General features: G+C 34.2%; 1 protein-coding gene across 1 annotated transcript in view; it reads left to right on the plus strand.

The window, feature by feature from the left end:
* Positions 1–8,788, plus strand: part of TRIM33 (tripartite motif containing 33) — a 141,729-nt gene extending 132,941 nt beyond the window's left edge. The window contains exons 15-20 of the mRNA XM_052636645.1: positions 1,273–1,622; positions 3,935–4,058; positions 5,134–5,208; positions 6,930–7,082; positions 8,446–8,496; positions 8,576–8,788. Coding sequence (XP_052492605.1) covers positions 1,273–1,622; positions 3,935–4,058; positions 5,134–5,208; positions 6,930–7,082; positions 8,446–8,496; positions 8,576–8,788 — 966 coding nt within the window. The remainder of the gene's footprint in view (positions 1–1,272; positions 1,623–3,934; positions 4,059–5,133; positions 5,209–6,929; positions 7,083–8,445; positions 8,497–8,575) is intronic.
* The last annotated feature ends 7,941 nt before the right edge of the window (positions 8,789–16,729 follow it).

Consider the following 16,729-nt stretch of genomic DNA (forward strand, 5'->3'; position numbering starts at 1 on the left):
TTCATTTCTAAATTCTTGTGCCTGGTATAAGCCAAATATCTCTTTCTCTAACTGATCTTTTTCCATCTAAGCGTCAGCTGTAATTGATCAGAAAAGACTTGTATTAAGGACTCCTTTCAAGCTATCTTTTGGTTTGTAATTTGTCATGTAATTTTCCCATGATTCTAAATTGGGTTCTAGCTTTTTCTAAATTTATTAATCATTTCATTAGTCACATTGAGTCTCAAGCCACAAAAATCCTTGGCCATTTTCCTGGACCAGTGAGTTCAGGGTTAAGACTGCTGACATGAAAGAAGTTTAATGCTCAAAGAGTTTTGTAATGAGATTTCCTTTGGCCTATCAATTATTAATGATTAATAATTTTCAGTCAATTTTTAACCAGTTTAACAATTATTAACCAATTCCTCAGATGGAACATTTTATAAAATTTATAATACAGAATGAAGGCAGGCCCAAGTCTCTCTTCATTTAGAAATTTTGATCTTGGTTCTTTTCTTCCTACTTACAACTTATGTCTAATTTTCTGCATGGTTGGCACATAGAAATTTCAGCTCTGTAGATTTAGAGAGTACTGTTATCTCTTCATTCAGAATTTGGTTTGGAAAGTTCCCCTGAAAAACAGTGCAAAAAGGTGGTGAAAGATTTTACACTCACAGTCTTTCTATATTAGGATGATAAGTGGGCAGAAGAATAGTTCAAAATCCTTTTCAAAAGCTATGTGACAAGGAAGGACCTATCATGTAGGAAGCACAGTGAACTGTATTCAGTATCTTGTAATAACCCATTAAAAAAACTCTGAAAAAAAGTACATATATAACTGAATCACTTTGCTGTCTACCTGAAACCAACAACATTGTAGATTAATTATATTTTAATTAAAAGTAATGGTTAAAAAAAATAAAGCCAATAGAAAGGGGGAAAAAATCTGTGCAACAGATTCTTGAGTGAAAAATTAGTGTATCGTAGCCAGCTGTCTATAGGAGAATACCCCTATACTTACTTCCCAATCGACATGCTTAACAGTTTAATTCCTTTATTATCAAGTGAACCAACAGTATAGAGACTGCTCCCTAAAATCATTCATTAACATGCCAAAATAATTTCAGGGTTATTTTCATTTTTCATGTTACTAATATGATTTCAAGCAATTTTACAATAAATTCCAAAATAATTAAGCTATGTCAGTGTTGTAAACACACCCACAGTAGCACACACAGTGCATATCATAAGGATTAGATGATTCTTCAAGAATTTGTCCTTGTTTTGTTTTAGTTGAGCAGTCCTGAGAGTAGCTTGACACCACCTCTTTCAACCAACCTGCATCTAGAGAGTGAGTTGGATGCACTGACAAGCCTGGAAAACCACGTGAAAACTGAACCTGCAGATCTCAATGAAAGCTGCAAACAGTCAGGGCTCAACAGCCTTGTTAATGGAAAGTCCCCAGTTCGAAGCCTCATGCACAGGTCGGCCAGGATTGGAGGAGATGGCAGCAGCAAAGATGATGACCCAAATGAAGATTGGTGTGCTGTCTGCCAAAATGGAGGGGATCTCTTGTGCTGTGAAAAATGTCCAAAGGTCTTTCATCTAACTTGTCATGTTCCAACACTTCTTAGCTTTCCAAGGTACAAGTGAAATAACTGATTTTTGTTGTTGTTGTTTTTTATGAGCTAAAAAAATAAAATTATTCTGGACAGATGGCCTTCTTAACCAATGCCTAGTATTTATATAAAACAGAGAGCCTGTTAACTCCATTGTGTGAAGTGAAGTGAAAGTTGCTCAATTGTGTCCAACTCTTTGCCTCCCCGTGGACTGTAGCCTGCCAGGCTCCTGTGTCAGTGGAATTCTCCAGGCAAGAATATGGGAGTGGGTAGCAATTCCCTTCTCTAGGGGATCTTCCCAACCCAGGGATTGAACCCAGGTCTCCTGTATTGCACACAGATTCTTTACCACCTGAGTCAACAGGAAAGCCCATTACTCCATTACATTCTAGAGAAATTAACAGCTGAATGAAGAAATGTCCAAGATCTAAGTTATGCATTAGTGATAAAAAATAGACTGTTTACTCACCTTCAGTTTATACTTCATATAAGCAAATTAGATGAACCTCTAAATTATGAGGAGCAGTGGACTGGAGTATTGAGAAACTTAGTTGATTTCCTCTTGAAGATAATTTCTTGATCTGTTGCCATCATTTTGATAAGGTCTATAATAATTATGAATAGTATTCAGTTTTAGGCAACTCTTGGCTCTTACCCAAAACCTACTTTTTTAATGTTTGAAAGCTCTTGGAAGGCATTTTAAAGAAAAAAATACTTTGTGAAAACACCTTTTAATGTCAAGCTTTTTTGAAGAAAAAAGCTTCATCTTCACTATCGGAAGCATTTCATTAGTAGTGCCTGCCTGAGGCACCATGTGCAAAGTTCTCAGACTTTTTCCTTGATCCTCTAGTTGAAAGGTCTTTTAGTCATTAACTTTAGAGTGGAGAGTTACTGTGGTCCTTATTTAGAAGAGAATAACATGGAGGGTAAAGGTAAATAAAGTTTTGGGCAGCATATAAGCACTGCCCCTGGATTGTATGACCCCATGGCAGGTAAATCTGGTTTCAAGCATTAAAATATTGATTGATATGCACTCAGTACAAACTGATACCAGCTAACACAGTAGAACACATATGCTGGGCTTGGCTATGATGCCTGTAGTCTCATCATAATTCTGTAGTGAACTAACTAACTTGGACAGTTCACTGATTTTCAGGGATTAGTTTCTTCATCTACAAGTAGTAGAATTTGGATTAGAAGAGCTGGTTTTCCTCCCCTTGCCTTTAACATATTTATGTTTATGCTATTTCATCTCCAGTTGATTTCAGGGACCATAAAATAATCGAATCATACTTGATTCTTTGAGCCTTCCTCCTTCTCCATCTCTAACCCCAAAGTTTTTTAAGTGTCCTTGGGAAAGCTCAGCTTCTTTTTGCCTGTAGATAAAGATTCACATTTTCTCTCAGATTCCTAATAAGCAATGGTTTTGGTTGAATAGTGCTACCCTTTTTGAAAAATTCAACGTTTAAGATTAGAAAAGTACTGGGTATATATGAACAATGCCAGAATGTTTTTCTGAAGAATTGTAATTTTACCTAAATTTTAGAAGGTATAGTCACTTACCATAGCTCTAACAAGAGCCTTCTTTTTGTTTACTCATTCAGAAAAGAAAGGCATTGACATTTTGGTCTTGAAATTAAAGCTTTTTATATTTTTGTTTCCTTTGGATAGTAACGTCTGCTGGAACGTTAGAATTTTGCTACTGAAAACTTTCTCTCAAAGGCAGATGCTTTGGGAGGAATTGAAAAGGTGGCACAGTGTTAGTATAATCCTTAGGGGGAAAAAAAAATATATATATATATATGATGAGGGAGGGAAAGGAGAAAATGCATATGAAGTAATCAAATTGGAGTTTATAGCTTGATAGAAATCCTGATGTAAACAAAACTATTAGCAGATTTAAAAGACTAGCTATGAAAATATAATTGTTTTATTTTTGGCATTGCATGCCAAAAGAAGATACCTGAGGACTCTGTATCCTGTATTCCTTTCTTCATGTGTATGAAGTTACTGTGGTGATAATACTGAGGTCTTGAAAAAATTGGTCTTACACTGCAAGTGCTGATCATCAGCTTTGTGCCAGGAGAAGACCCATTTTTAATGGAGGTAGTGGTTTTATATTGCTTTCCAGAAGGTAATCAGTTGAAGAATGGAGACATTTTGGGATGTTTTTAATCACATAACTTCACTTTATGAGATTTGGCAAAAATAGTACCTCTTGGGTTCCATAAAAACTGGAAAGGAAAGAAAACAAACTGAAGACTTAACCTCTAGAGAGCTAGCTTTCCTAGAGTGAGTTAAAATTACAAAGACTAATTGCCTGATTTCTTCTTTAGTGGGGACTGGATATGCACATTTTGCAGAGATATTGGGAAGCCAGAAGTTGAATACGATTGTGATAATTTGCAACATAGTAAGAAGGGGAAAACTGCACAGGGCTTAAGCCCGGTGGACCAAAGGGTAAGTGGCAAGCTGATTTGTTATTAGGGATTCTGTAGTTGTCTGTCTGTACCTTTTTTTTTTCTTCAATGTAACATACATATAACTTGGTAAAACTTCATTTTTTAATCACATTGTCTGATGGTATATATGTTCATGACTTCTGAAATCTTTGTCTCTAGACCTTAGAGCCTTTTCTTTAGACCTTAGGCTCTTAAACTTAGCTTTCTCACACTTAACATTTCCCAGCCTAATCTTGATTTCTTATCCTCTGACCTTCAAAAAACAAAGGCAAGAAAATAATGACATAAAAACTGCTTTCCTGTCTCAGTAATTTCCATCATCAAATAGTACCACCAGTCATCTCTTGCTCAAGCCAGAAATTAGAAGATCCCTTCACCAAACCTGATTCTACTCTTGCCCCTCACAGTCCATTTTCTACGCAGTACATTGTGTTCTTTTTAAAATATGTAAACAGGTCTGTTGCTTCCATGCTTAAAATCCTCTAAGCACCCATCATATTAAGAATGAAATCCAAAATCCTCATTTCATTCAGATTTCTGCTGATCTGTTCTGTAGTCTGATCTCCAAAGACAGAATATCTTTCACAGACTTCTGTGGCTGTTACAATTATGTTTGACTTTGATCTAATGCATAAATCCATCTTCCACTATCTTTGAGGAGAAAGTATGTGTTTAGAGTGTTACAAAATATTTCTGATTGGATTGAGAAGACACAGTTTTTATTTCATTTTGAACCTGAGTGGAATCCTTTCAAGAAAGGGAATAGCATGTGTCTCGCCTGCCTTGGGGAATTAAAATGAGTAACAATGGTTAAGAGGTAATAGTAGGTAAATAAATTATATACAGTAGGACAGAAGGTAGTCACAGTCTCAGAACTAAGTGGGAAACAGGTAGTTTCCTTTTGTATTTATAGCTAGTATAAGCTATATGTCCTGGATAGCTAGTATGTAGAGAGCTTATCTTCAGTTTATTGTAGTAATACTTTATACTGATAAAGTCCTCATTTTCAAGAATATCTTTTTAGAGGGGAAAACAGTTCATGGGTTTTCTTTTCTTTTCTTTTCTTGGGCCAGAAATGTGAACGTCTTCTGCTTTACCTCTATTGCCATGAATTAAGTATTGAATTCCAGGAACCAGTTCCTGCTTCGGTGAGTTGTTTACCTTAGTACTTTCCTGGTGAATAAATTTAATATAATATTTAAGACTATGAGCTCTGGCTTTAGTCTGCTGATGTTAAAACTCAGGCTTGAATAATCTCTTCAGTCTCTTTTCTAAAACGGTTTCTTCCCTCATTGGGTTATTTTCAGGATTCTATACAATAACCTGTGTAAAATAATTTTAGCATAGTATTTGATAAAATTTTTGAATAATAAGAAGTACTTATGATGTTATTAGGGCTAAATGGATATGAGTTTCACTGTTGAAATTGCAGTTTGTTTTTAAAGACTGTTGCTCTGATCACTACTCAGTTTCCACATCCTCTTTTACTTTTAAAATGGACATAAGGGTTACAGGTATAATTGAAAGAGTCTTGAACTAGGAATTAGAACACTAGTTCTGCCATTAACCAGCCTTATAGCTGGGGAGATTTACATAATTTTCTGCCTCTACTTTTAACTATAGAGGGGGAATTTGAACAAAATTATTTCTAAAATTCATTTGTATGATTGATTCTAAGATCTGTACCTTGGGGAGAAAAATCTCTATGCAAGTATTAATTTGAATAAAAGTACAAAGTTGAACCTTTTATAATGGTTTTGCCTTCATAAGCCCTCTTATGACAATCAAGATTAATAGAAAACTGGGGAGAATTTGCAAGCCGTTGTGCTTTGTTTTTCTTGAAGCAGTTTTTTGTAAGGAATAAAGGCTCTAAAATCCTATAGTAAAAGGAATACCAGGGATACCTTATAAATGTGATAAAAATATGCTATACATATTGTATTTGCTTGCTGTTGATTGTTGAATTAAGATATTATTGAATACTAGACCTGTTATATAGGGTATTGAATAGTAATTTGTTTACCTAGGAAGGCTTAGAAATGGAAAGTATAAAAGGTTCTAGATACAAGGAAGACATTTTGTTCAGATAGTAATCATCTGACACCAGGAAGTCTGTCTTGTCTTCAAGTTCAGGGACTTTACGGTAGAAAATTACTTTCCAACATTTTCTTTTAATGAACTTTTAAAATTGTTTCTCTGTGTTCAGTTATTTTTGCAAAGATACAAATTTCTGCCCAGGAGTTGGGGCCAGAACTCCTAAGCATGACCACTAAGTGGATAGTAGGTGCTTTTTTGGTGGCTGAAGATGGTAAAGAATCTGCCTGCAATGCAGGAAACCCAGGTTTAATTCTTGGGTTGGGAAGATCCCCTAGAGAAAGGCATGGCAACTAAATGATTAATAAAATTTTTTCTTGTGTCACTACAGTCTCACCTCTATTGCTATGTTCAGAGTTCTGTGATATAAGGTTTTATCCTCTATAAAGGATACCATATTCTAATAACAGCAATACATTTTGTAAACTTTTTTCCTTATTTTAAAGTCATACAATTCTGTTGGGCAAGGTGGTCCCTAACACTAGTGCTTGGCTATCCTTGCTGATTAATTTTTTTCCCCCTTAATTTCCTTATTAAACATGGAACTTTGGGTCCTTCATGGAAGACCAAGGAGACTACCACATATTCTGAATGTGATTTGATTTTCATGTAATTGTGGCAGAAGATTTTGAGTACAATTCACTATACTCCACATTTGCACGCAGCTGGCTGAATCAACACATATTTTTCTCTAACGTTAATATACTTCGCATTTTCAAATTAAACACCTTGGCATTTTTGGAGAATCCTTATCTATCCTTATTTGTTTCTTTAGATACCAAACTACTATAAAATTATAAAGAAACCAATGGATTTATCCACCGTGAAAAAGAAGCTTCAGAAAAAACATTCCCAACACTACCAAATCCCAGATGATTTTGTGGCTGATGTTCGTTTGATCTTCAAGAACTGTGAAAGGTTTAATGAAGTATGTTAGCTTCCAAACTATAGAGTCTTGGATTATTAGTTTTTGTTTGTTTGCTTATTTTGTTACTGGATTTTGTTTTCCCTGCCAAGAGATTTTTTTCTAAAAAAATTATACTGCTCCAGGTCTGTCAAAAGTAAAATTTGATTGCATCCACAGTTCCAAAGAAGAAAGTTTACTGTATATAATTTGAAATATATACTTAAATATAAGGTAATAAATTAAGAATATTATTGGATATCCCTTCCTGAATATGTTGAGGGTTGAGATAAGTATAGAAAATAGTCTGTAGTTAAGTACATTTTGTAGGAAATGATTACATACAAGCCTACATTTTGGATACATTTAGGAAAGGGATTTGTACCAGTGTCTTTGATTTCATTCGTGACCATATAAATATAGAACCTTAAAAGTATAAACTAAAGTGGCTCATCTTGACTAGTAACCCAGAGTGTATAACGTTGAGTTTTTGCAACATCTCAGCAATATAACTTTCATTAACTTTGGTTATGTATTTTTTTGAGAATAAAGATGAGCTATCCATGCCTTTAGTAGAAATGTGATGTATATCTCCTTCAGGGATGTTTTTGTTATCTTTGGGACGGTCAGATTTGTTTTTGTTAAGGAATATTTTAAGTATTATAAGAGAACAAAATGGATGAGAATCCACAAAATCTTCAGATTACTAAAAGTTTCTTTATTGCTGATAAAATTCAAGTGCCATATGAATATTACTAAAACATTCACGTTGAATCATGTGAAATGTACTCAGTTGCCTCTGGGAGCATCTAGGTGGCTTTTTAATTTCATATTAAAAATATTAGTGATAAGTTTTGTTGCCTTTATAGCAGTGTGTCACAGAGAATGTAGTAAAACCTCATTCTCTTGAAGTTAAATTAATACAGTCCCAAATTTCTTGTCTTATTTTCTAATTCAGTTATTTGCAAATAAGTATGCTTTCATGAACCATAGCTAATAACATTTGCCAGGAAGAAGACCTATTTTAATCATAGTTAAACAATTTATAATTAACAAATTACCACACAGATGGAATTTTGATTGATTGCTGAAGGCTTGTCGGTTTAAAAAAAAAATTTTCTTATATTGTTCCAAATAATTTTTTCCAACTCCTATTCACATTGACCTCACTAATTCAGAATTTTGAGAAAATTTCACAGTGGCTTTAGTAATAGCTTTGTAAAAAGGGAGTCCAGGTTCTGTATAATTTTAGGAAGCACTTGAACTGGTCATAGCAGTTTGTTCCCCCTATTATGGCTGACTTTCGTCGCCAATCCTATGCAGTCTTATAACTTTAGAAAGGATTATAATTTCCCTTTTTTTTTTTTGACTCTGGTATCCTTTTTAGATGATGAAAGTTGTTCAAGTTTATGCAGAAACACAAGAGATTAATTTGAAGGTAAGCTTTTCAGACCATGCAAACTTGGTGAAGGAATATGCATTACCAATAGGTGAATATTCCTATCTTTTGCTTGCAGGCTGATTCAGAAGTAGCTCAGGCAGGGAAAGCAGTTGCATTGTACTTTGAAGATAAACTCACAGAGATCTACTCAGACAGGACCTTCGCACCTTTGCCAGAGTTTGAGCAGGAAGAGGATGATGGTGAGGTAACTGAGGACTCTGATGAAGACTTTATTCAGCCCCGCAGAAAACGCCTAAAGTCAGATGAGAGACCAGTACATATAAAGTAAAATGACATGAACTTAAACCAGTTGTTCAAAAAAGAAAGAAAAACTTCTATTTAAGTGTTGCTGGAATATCCTGCCTACAGTGGGCTCCTTCTTGAAGAAGATGATAGCTTTTACACAGTATTAGATTGAAATAATGGACAGAAAACACATTCTGGTCAAGAAAGGGGGAAAGGACTCTATTTGCAACTTTAAAAGTAAAAACAAAAGTGAAAGTGAAATGATTTGAAGATTTCTGTTACTTCAGAGAATGGTTCTGATTGCTAGAATGGGCTGATGTTGATGATCATTTGGTACTGATTGGTGCAAATACTGAGTGTTCAAGTACTTAAGGATCATGTCACTGGTTAAATTGTCTCTTTGGACTAGAGTGCACATTTACTAAAACAACTTTCATGTCTCCCTTCACACATATACAATACTGGGTTATTTTCTAGTCAAAAATCAAAGTTCTCAGACTCCTCTTTGATATCAGTGCAGATGTACATTGGATCATGCCATTATATTTTCTCTCGTTTTAATGCTGTTGGGCCTTAGTTTTTATATTGGTTTAAAGAATTCGACAGTTTTTTTATTTTCTGTTCGTACTTAAAGAATTTGGGAAACATGCCTATTGAACATCATTTAATCAACTCTAGTGTTCTACTGAAATAAATATGGTAACTTTTCAGTAGCAGATCATTTATAATAATCATTTCCAGAAAACACTTCCACAGAATTGCACTTCCCAATCAAATCATCTGATCACACATTTATTCCCATGAAAGGTAGAATGGTTGTTTGAAAATTAATCTAGTTTTCTGTACATTTAAAATTTGATTGAGGTGACAGCTGGCTCTTACCCCGTCTTCCTTCATATCGGTTTTTTGATAGACCACTATTGGCAAACAGTTATCTGTCAACTACCAAATGTGTAAAATTTTCTGTATTTCACTTTGTCTTATTTGTAAATAGTGAACTAAAACTTCTGGCAGATCAGCAACATTTGCTGAGCCTGTTTTTTAAGCTAATATGTATTCTTACTAATGTTCCTACCAAGAATGGATTTGTAATTAATATATGCTGTCTATTTCTAATGTTCACATTCATATTTTGAGGTTCTATCTTATTTTAATAGAGAACAGACTTCTCAGAAAATCTTCAGAAGCAGCTTATTATTAAAATATCAAAATATTGAAATAAACCCGGTGGGGTTAGATTACTCATCCGTCCACCAAGTGGGACATTTGCATGGACTGGGGGCTTTAAGGACTTAGAACAGACCTGTAAGTATATCCTGAAGATGAGCCAATCAATCCCCACTTGAATGGTTACTGGAGCGGACCCACCTTAACGACCCTGATTTTAGCACCCGAGGCAGATAAAATCACCTTGGCTCTGGTTCATTTTTCTTCTCTTCATTTGTGATGCTCAGATCCAAGATGTGTGTTCTAGACTGTGTACAGGCTTCTCTTTTGTTGAGTTAAAAGTTTTAGTCCTACTTTTGTATGGACATATTAGAATGTAAAGTGACCAAAATAGAAGACCTGCCATTAGATATTTTTCAGATGTCAGCAGATTTGTGGCAAATCATTTGCCTTTTTAAAAATTCAGCTTAAACAGTTCAGACAGTAGACTACTCAGAAAAACTTACTTGACATAATTGTCTAAGAGGTAAATATTTTTTAGTGCATATTAAATCAAATAAAGTGCTCTAAAGAAGTTATTACACAAATTTCTTTGGGTTGTTTTTCTTTAACATGTGGTGGAGGTAAACATGAATATGATTCAAGCCTTCTAATGGTGTATTAGTTTTATTATTGCTGTTGACTTCATTCTGTGGCTTTCTTTTAGCTTTTTCAGTTGTTATAAGTTAAACTTTAAAACATATACCAAAACTTATAAATTTACTCAAATTTCAAATTCTTTAGAACAGATTTCTTATAAAAGGGAAAAATTATTTTAAAATGCTTTTATCTATGTGCATTTTCCTCTTTCCTACAACATTCATGATTTCCGTTTATCAGGAGACTTACCTAAGGGCACATTTTGGGAAGTGATAAGTAGCAATGTAACTTCGTTTTGCCAAGCCATTCATTGAGTGCTGATAGTTTGTGCTTGCTCTTCATGTGAATCCTTTTCATGGTCTTAGATAACATTCTACCAGAAACAAATTGTAAGTAAAATATTTGATATTTGCGGCCTTAAAAGCTAATGTGTTCCCTTAAAGACATTTACATGTTAGATGGAGATTTTGGTTTTTATTTTCATTTAATATTGGTTCTTAAAAAGCCAGTTATTGCCAGCATTTAATAGGTTCCATTCTGTTAACAGAAGGTAGGTTCATACTGATGAGGAATTACTGTTAAATTATATAACTTATCAACAAACCACCATTATATGAAGGTATTCACTAGATTTCATTAAACCTTTGTGTCTTTCACATTTATCATTCATTGTGTTTCTAAGCTATTTGTTCACTAACATGCCTGTTAAAGTATAAAAAGTTTATACTCAGATACCTTACATTTTCCTGTTCATTTATGTTTTAAAAAGACAAACATTGAATATCAATCCCTGAAGTCAGTTTATTTTAATACTCCCTTAAAATTGTATTTTTTGTTAAAAGGTAGTATTTTTGACTTGAAGATGTTAAGTGTTTCCTTAAACTTTCACCACACTTCATTTTTCATTTCCACTAAGAACAAAGTGTCCCTCGGTCTGTTCCTCTGGCCTAACTTTGTATTTTTTCGCACTTGGGTCAGCTGATTTAGTGAATGAGAGAATTGCTTTGCAAGGTGAAGCATGGATGTGTTCCAGAGTATGGTTACATTGTAGGTCAAGCTCTACTGAAACATCAAATCATTACTAGAGAAAGGTTAAGGCATTGAATCCACCATCAAAATTATTCTTTTTGGAATCAACAAGGTACTTTCTGACTTCTATTCTTATATAAGGAAATTTTAAATAAATTTTAAAGTTAGTTAATTCTAATTTTTTTGTTACAACATTGAGATTTTTAGTTACTCCAAAGAAATAACACTTTTAAATAGAAGCAAAAGGTTTATAGTGGGCAAATTGTAGATTTATCGATTACCTCAGCAGGTATCCTGCCATGTAATTATTAGTGATTAGTTTTAATAAGCCAGTAGACTTAGGCTTTTAGACTATGCTCTTGGGTTGTGGCCTACCATCCATTATTCTCTTAGTATTTAAAATGGAATAAATGCTGTGGCCCCTTCTCCCTTGGCCTTTTAAAATCCCTTACCCATGCCCACTAATATACAACACATGAAGTATAAAAAATGTCATTTCTTGAGGTCAGCACTGCTTATTTGCATACTTAACATTGGATCAGTGAGTAGTTTTATAGTAGTCTACCCTCCTCAACTTACCTAATTGAAACAATCAAGTTCTTAAGTCATGCCATGAATTCTTAACTCATACTGTCTATATTAATAATTGCTGGAGGTGATCCAAGGTGTAAGGTGAATCACAACTTGATCATCGTATACCAGACCTGGATGTTTTATTTCTCACAGTTACCTTCTCCTCGATAAAGCAATAACACTGCTTTAAGTCTGTTGCCTAATAGCATGTCATAATCCTCTCATGGATGGTGATTTTATAGGAAAGTTTGTATGCATATCACCCAATCTATCTTTTAAAAATTAAGGAATTTAAATGTATGCTGGACCTAATGACAATATATTGTGGCATTTTATTTTAAAAATTGGGGAAAGTTGCATATTTTTTTAAAAGTAGGCATTTGAGTAAAAAAATCGAAGGTACTTTTTTAAGAAAATTTATATGCCACAGTTTACATAGACATTTCAGATTTCAACATATACTCTTGATATAATGGTTTCTTTTACTTGGTCAAAATGCACGTATAGTATTTCTTCCATCTTAGTTCCTTGTGTTTGCCTTTGTGGTCTTTTATATATTTTTATTGTATCTGAGAAACAAAATTAACTTCAAAAATAAGTCAATTTGGAAATATTTATTATAATCAAACTACAAAATGTACAAAATTCAGTTTAGCCCTTTTCTAGCAAGTGATCTTTAAAGTTAAAAATGCTGTTCTTTTAAATTCTCCAGATTTGTATGTGGGAAGGCACTGGAATGATCTTGCAAGTGCCACTGCAATATTCCCTTTCAAGTGTGGCCTAAATTTCAATCTTAAGAACGAAATGCATGTCTGCTCCTGGTCTGAAAAATGTAGGCATTAACTATATTTTAAATCACAGTGAAACATGTATATAAGCCTATAACAAGAAGATTTGTGCAATTTGAAAGCCTTTTGATTTTCTATGTAGACATACCTACACGCGAAAGGGTCAAATTCACAGCCTTACTAGTTCCTTCTCTCCCCTCGTTATTATTCCCCTCTTCTCTCCCCTCATTATTATTACTAATACTGCAGTTACTTTTTTTTGCACATAGTTAACTACCCTTCAATATGATTCTGAAAGAAAAAGTGCTGTTTCTGTGGTATTGTATTCTCTAAATAATCATATTTAAGTTTTTTGAAACAAGGTTGCAGTTTCTAATTGTTCTATTCCTGTGTTTTTTGCTGGTGTGTAATAAAAGCAAGATTTTCTTTTCATGGTTATTTAATACGTTAGCTGCCTGTAAATATTTCTTGTTATAATGCTCTGGAATGTGTTGTAGAAGTTGTATTAGATTAGTTTAAAACCTTGTTTGAAAGCCACATTGTTTTGGTTATTTCTATTAAATTAGAAAATTGAAAAAGTTTTCAAATGAATTTCTTTTTTTTTTCCTTCCTCTTTGAGACTTAATCACTTAGATTTAAAAAATTTATACTCTGTGAGGCACCAGAGATACGTTCATGAACAAGATAAAATACAGTCCATGCCCTCCCAAGTGTTTATACTCCATTTGAGAATGATAGGAATTAACACAGAATATAGTTAGTAACATAGAGAAGGATCTAACCCCAAATTTTGTTTATCAGGGAAATGATCTCTCTTACTCGTAAAAGACAGGACCAGGTAAAAGAGAAAATGAAGAGAATAAATATACAGAAGCCTAAAAGTAAAAGAGAACATTTTTGTATTCCAGGACTGAAAGGGTCAGTTTAACTGGAATAGAATATAAATTGGAGTAGTAAAATATTAAGCTGAAGAACAGAGCAGGATCCTTTTCAAGCAGAATGTCTTGAAAGTTATAATAAAAGGGGCTTGGGGCTTTTTCACTGAGGTCAACAAGGAGTCCCTGAAGAATTTTAAGCAGGATGGGGCTTGGTGAGTTGACATAATTAAAATGATCTGATTATGAAGAATGAATTATGGAAGAGATTGGTACTGGAAAGGCAGTTTTAGGCTATGAGTAATCTAGGTGAGCCCTAAGTTATCTGGCAGTGGAGATGGAAAATGGCAGTCAAATTTTAGAGGAATTTAAAAAGTGAGCTATCTCAGTAACTATCCCAATGGGCCAGTAACTGAGGCCATGTAGTTGCCTAAGATATTTTATGTGGTACCTATTAAAATACGGGGAGAAAGGAATAGATTTGAGGATTTGTTGAGTTTAAAGTTCCTCTGGAAAATTAAGGAGAAGGTAGGTGTCCTTCTAGGATAGTTCTGATGCTTATCCTGGGCTGCAGATAGAATCTGTAAGATACATCAGGAATCACGTCTGTTGTACTCACTGAATATGCATAGCACATGGTAGGGATTCACTAACAAATGTCAGAGTTGAGCCACTTGCATAATAGTAACAATGTAAGAGTATAGTATTGCCTAGGAGATTTATAGAATGAGAAGGATAGAATCCTTAATGCCAGGAAACATTTAAGGAGTAGGGAAAAAAAAAGACTTCAGAAGTACACTATGGTTAGTCATGGAAGAAAGCCAGGAGAGCTATAATGGAAGACAAGAGAAAAAGGCTGCAGGAAGGGATGTGAAATAATCAGTGATGAAGTGTTGGAACAAGAGATGAAGTAATGCTCAAGTGGCTGTTAACTATAGGAATTTAGAAGCCATAGATGACCTTTTGATAAGACCTGCTCCCGTTTGGACAGCAGCAAGAGTTCAGTGGGTTAGATTAATGACTGACTGTAGGCTGTTCTTTAAAGAAATATGACTTTGGTTTTTCTTTAGGTTATTCAGAGCTAATGGTCGTGAATAATTAAGTAAAACATTAGAATGAAATTTCCAAATTGTTACCTTTCTATATGCATTGTAGAAAAGAATGGATTTTGACCATTGGGCAGTCTTTGGTTGAAACCTTTTGATTTGAAGTGATAAACTTAGATTTACTGATCTGTGTATACTTTGATTATTTATGTTGAGAAATGGGGATATTCATATCCAGGTAATGGAATTGACAAGATACTTTGTGTCAACCCTGTGGCTACAAAGGAAGCTCAACCATTTAGCTTCCTTTTTCCTGTTTCTCCTGCCTGTTACTGCCATGAAAACGGGCAGGTTAGAAATGTAAATTTTTCCCTTTTTACTGATGAGATAATAGACCTCAATACAGGACCTTAAGACTTGTAAATCTATCCTCTTGAAGTAGTTAACTTGTCAGCCAGTAATTTAGTTGATAGACTTCTAAATCGCAGCAGATACTCGTATTTTACCCTAGATTTTTAGGGAGTAATAAATCCAAAAATTAACAGGTAGGATACAGTACCTAGTGCCAGCTTTTCAAGCTTCCTTTTCATGTTACTTGAGCCTCAGATAGTGTTAAATATAGCACTGTTCTTTTGTTTACAAATATCTCGGTGATTTGGAAAGGCAATATACAAGGACATCAGTTTCTGCAATATGGCAGACTGCATGCCCTGAGGAACCCTGATGGTCCAAACATCTGAAATGCTGAATAAGACTCAGTTAAAAACAAAAACCTTGTTTAAGTGTATTGCTGAGTTAGGAAGGAAGATGCTCAAAGCTCCACCCTGTCACCTGTAGCATTTTTGCCAGAAGTATTTGGCCTGAATCTAATCATGTGGAATAGACATAAATAGAGTATGTTTTTTACAGAGATGCTTGATATGAATTCTTAAAGTAACTGTTTTGTAGAACAAATGTACAGTCTCTTCTAGATCAGTTACATGCAGTGCATGACCTTAGATTTGATCTTGAATTAAATAATCCCAGCCATTAAAATATTTTAGGTACATCTGTGAAAATCTATATATGGACTCTTAAATGATATGAAATGTTTAATTTCCTTAGGTGTGATAATAGATTTGTGCTTATATAGAAAATCCCTTTTTTTCTTAGGAGATGACATGCTCTAATATCTAGGGATGAATTATTATCATAAATGGTTAGGCAAAATATGGGTGTATATATGATAGTGCATATGTGCCAGGAAAACTGGTAAGTCAGGTAAAGGTAGATGAGTGCATATTGTTTGGAACTTGTGGAGACTTGAAAATTTTCAAAATTAATGAAGGGTGGGACAAAAAACATGAATCCAGAGAAGAGTTAAGAGGACCATTGCTCCAGGTGTCCTCAGGACTTTGGAATGAGATCAAAGTATAAGGCCAATCTAAGTGTGAAGTCAGAATGAGTTGTTTTTCTAAAACCTGGGACCTCAAAAAATGATATACTCAATGAAAGAATAAACCAGAATAGCCTACTTCAGAGAGGAAACTAGGTACAGGGAAGAAAAAAAATCTTCCCTAAGAATTTGTACCCACAAGCCAACACTGACTCACATTATTTATCCAGTCATAGAAATTAAAGTGGGTTTAGGTTAGAGGTGATTACAGCTACTTAACAGAATTAATGTTAATACTCTTACAGAATCCACTTGAGACCCAATCTCCAATAATGTTTGTAGGTAATGTGCCAGTAGTCTTGGATTCATTCAGAATGGCAAAAATGAGAAGTTTTCTTAAAATTGGGAGAAACAGTGGATTTTTACCCATAATGACTATATTGGATGAGTGTTCAAAGACTTTTTTTTAAATATGTCTAAAATTGGGATGGC

Source organism: Budorcas taxicolor, chromosome 3 (assembly GCF_023091745.1).
Source record: "Budorcas taxicolor isolate Tak-1 chromosome 3, Takin1.1, whole genome shotgun sequence".
NCBI classification, from domain to species: domain Eukaryota; kingdom Metazoa; phylum Chordata; class Mammalia; order Artiodactyla; family Bovidae; genus Budorcas; species Budorcas taxicolor.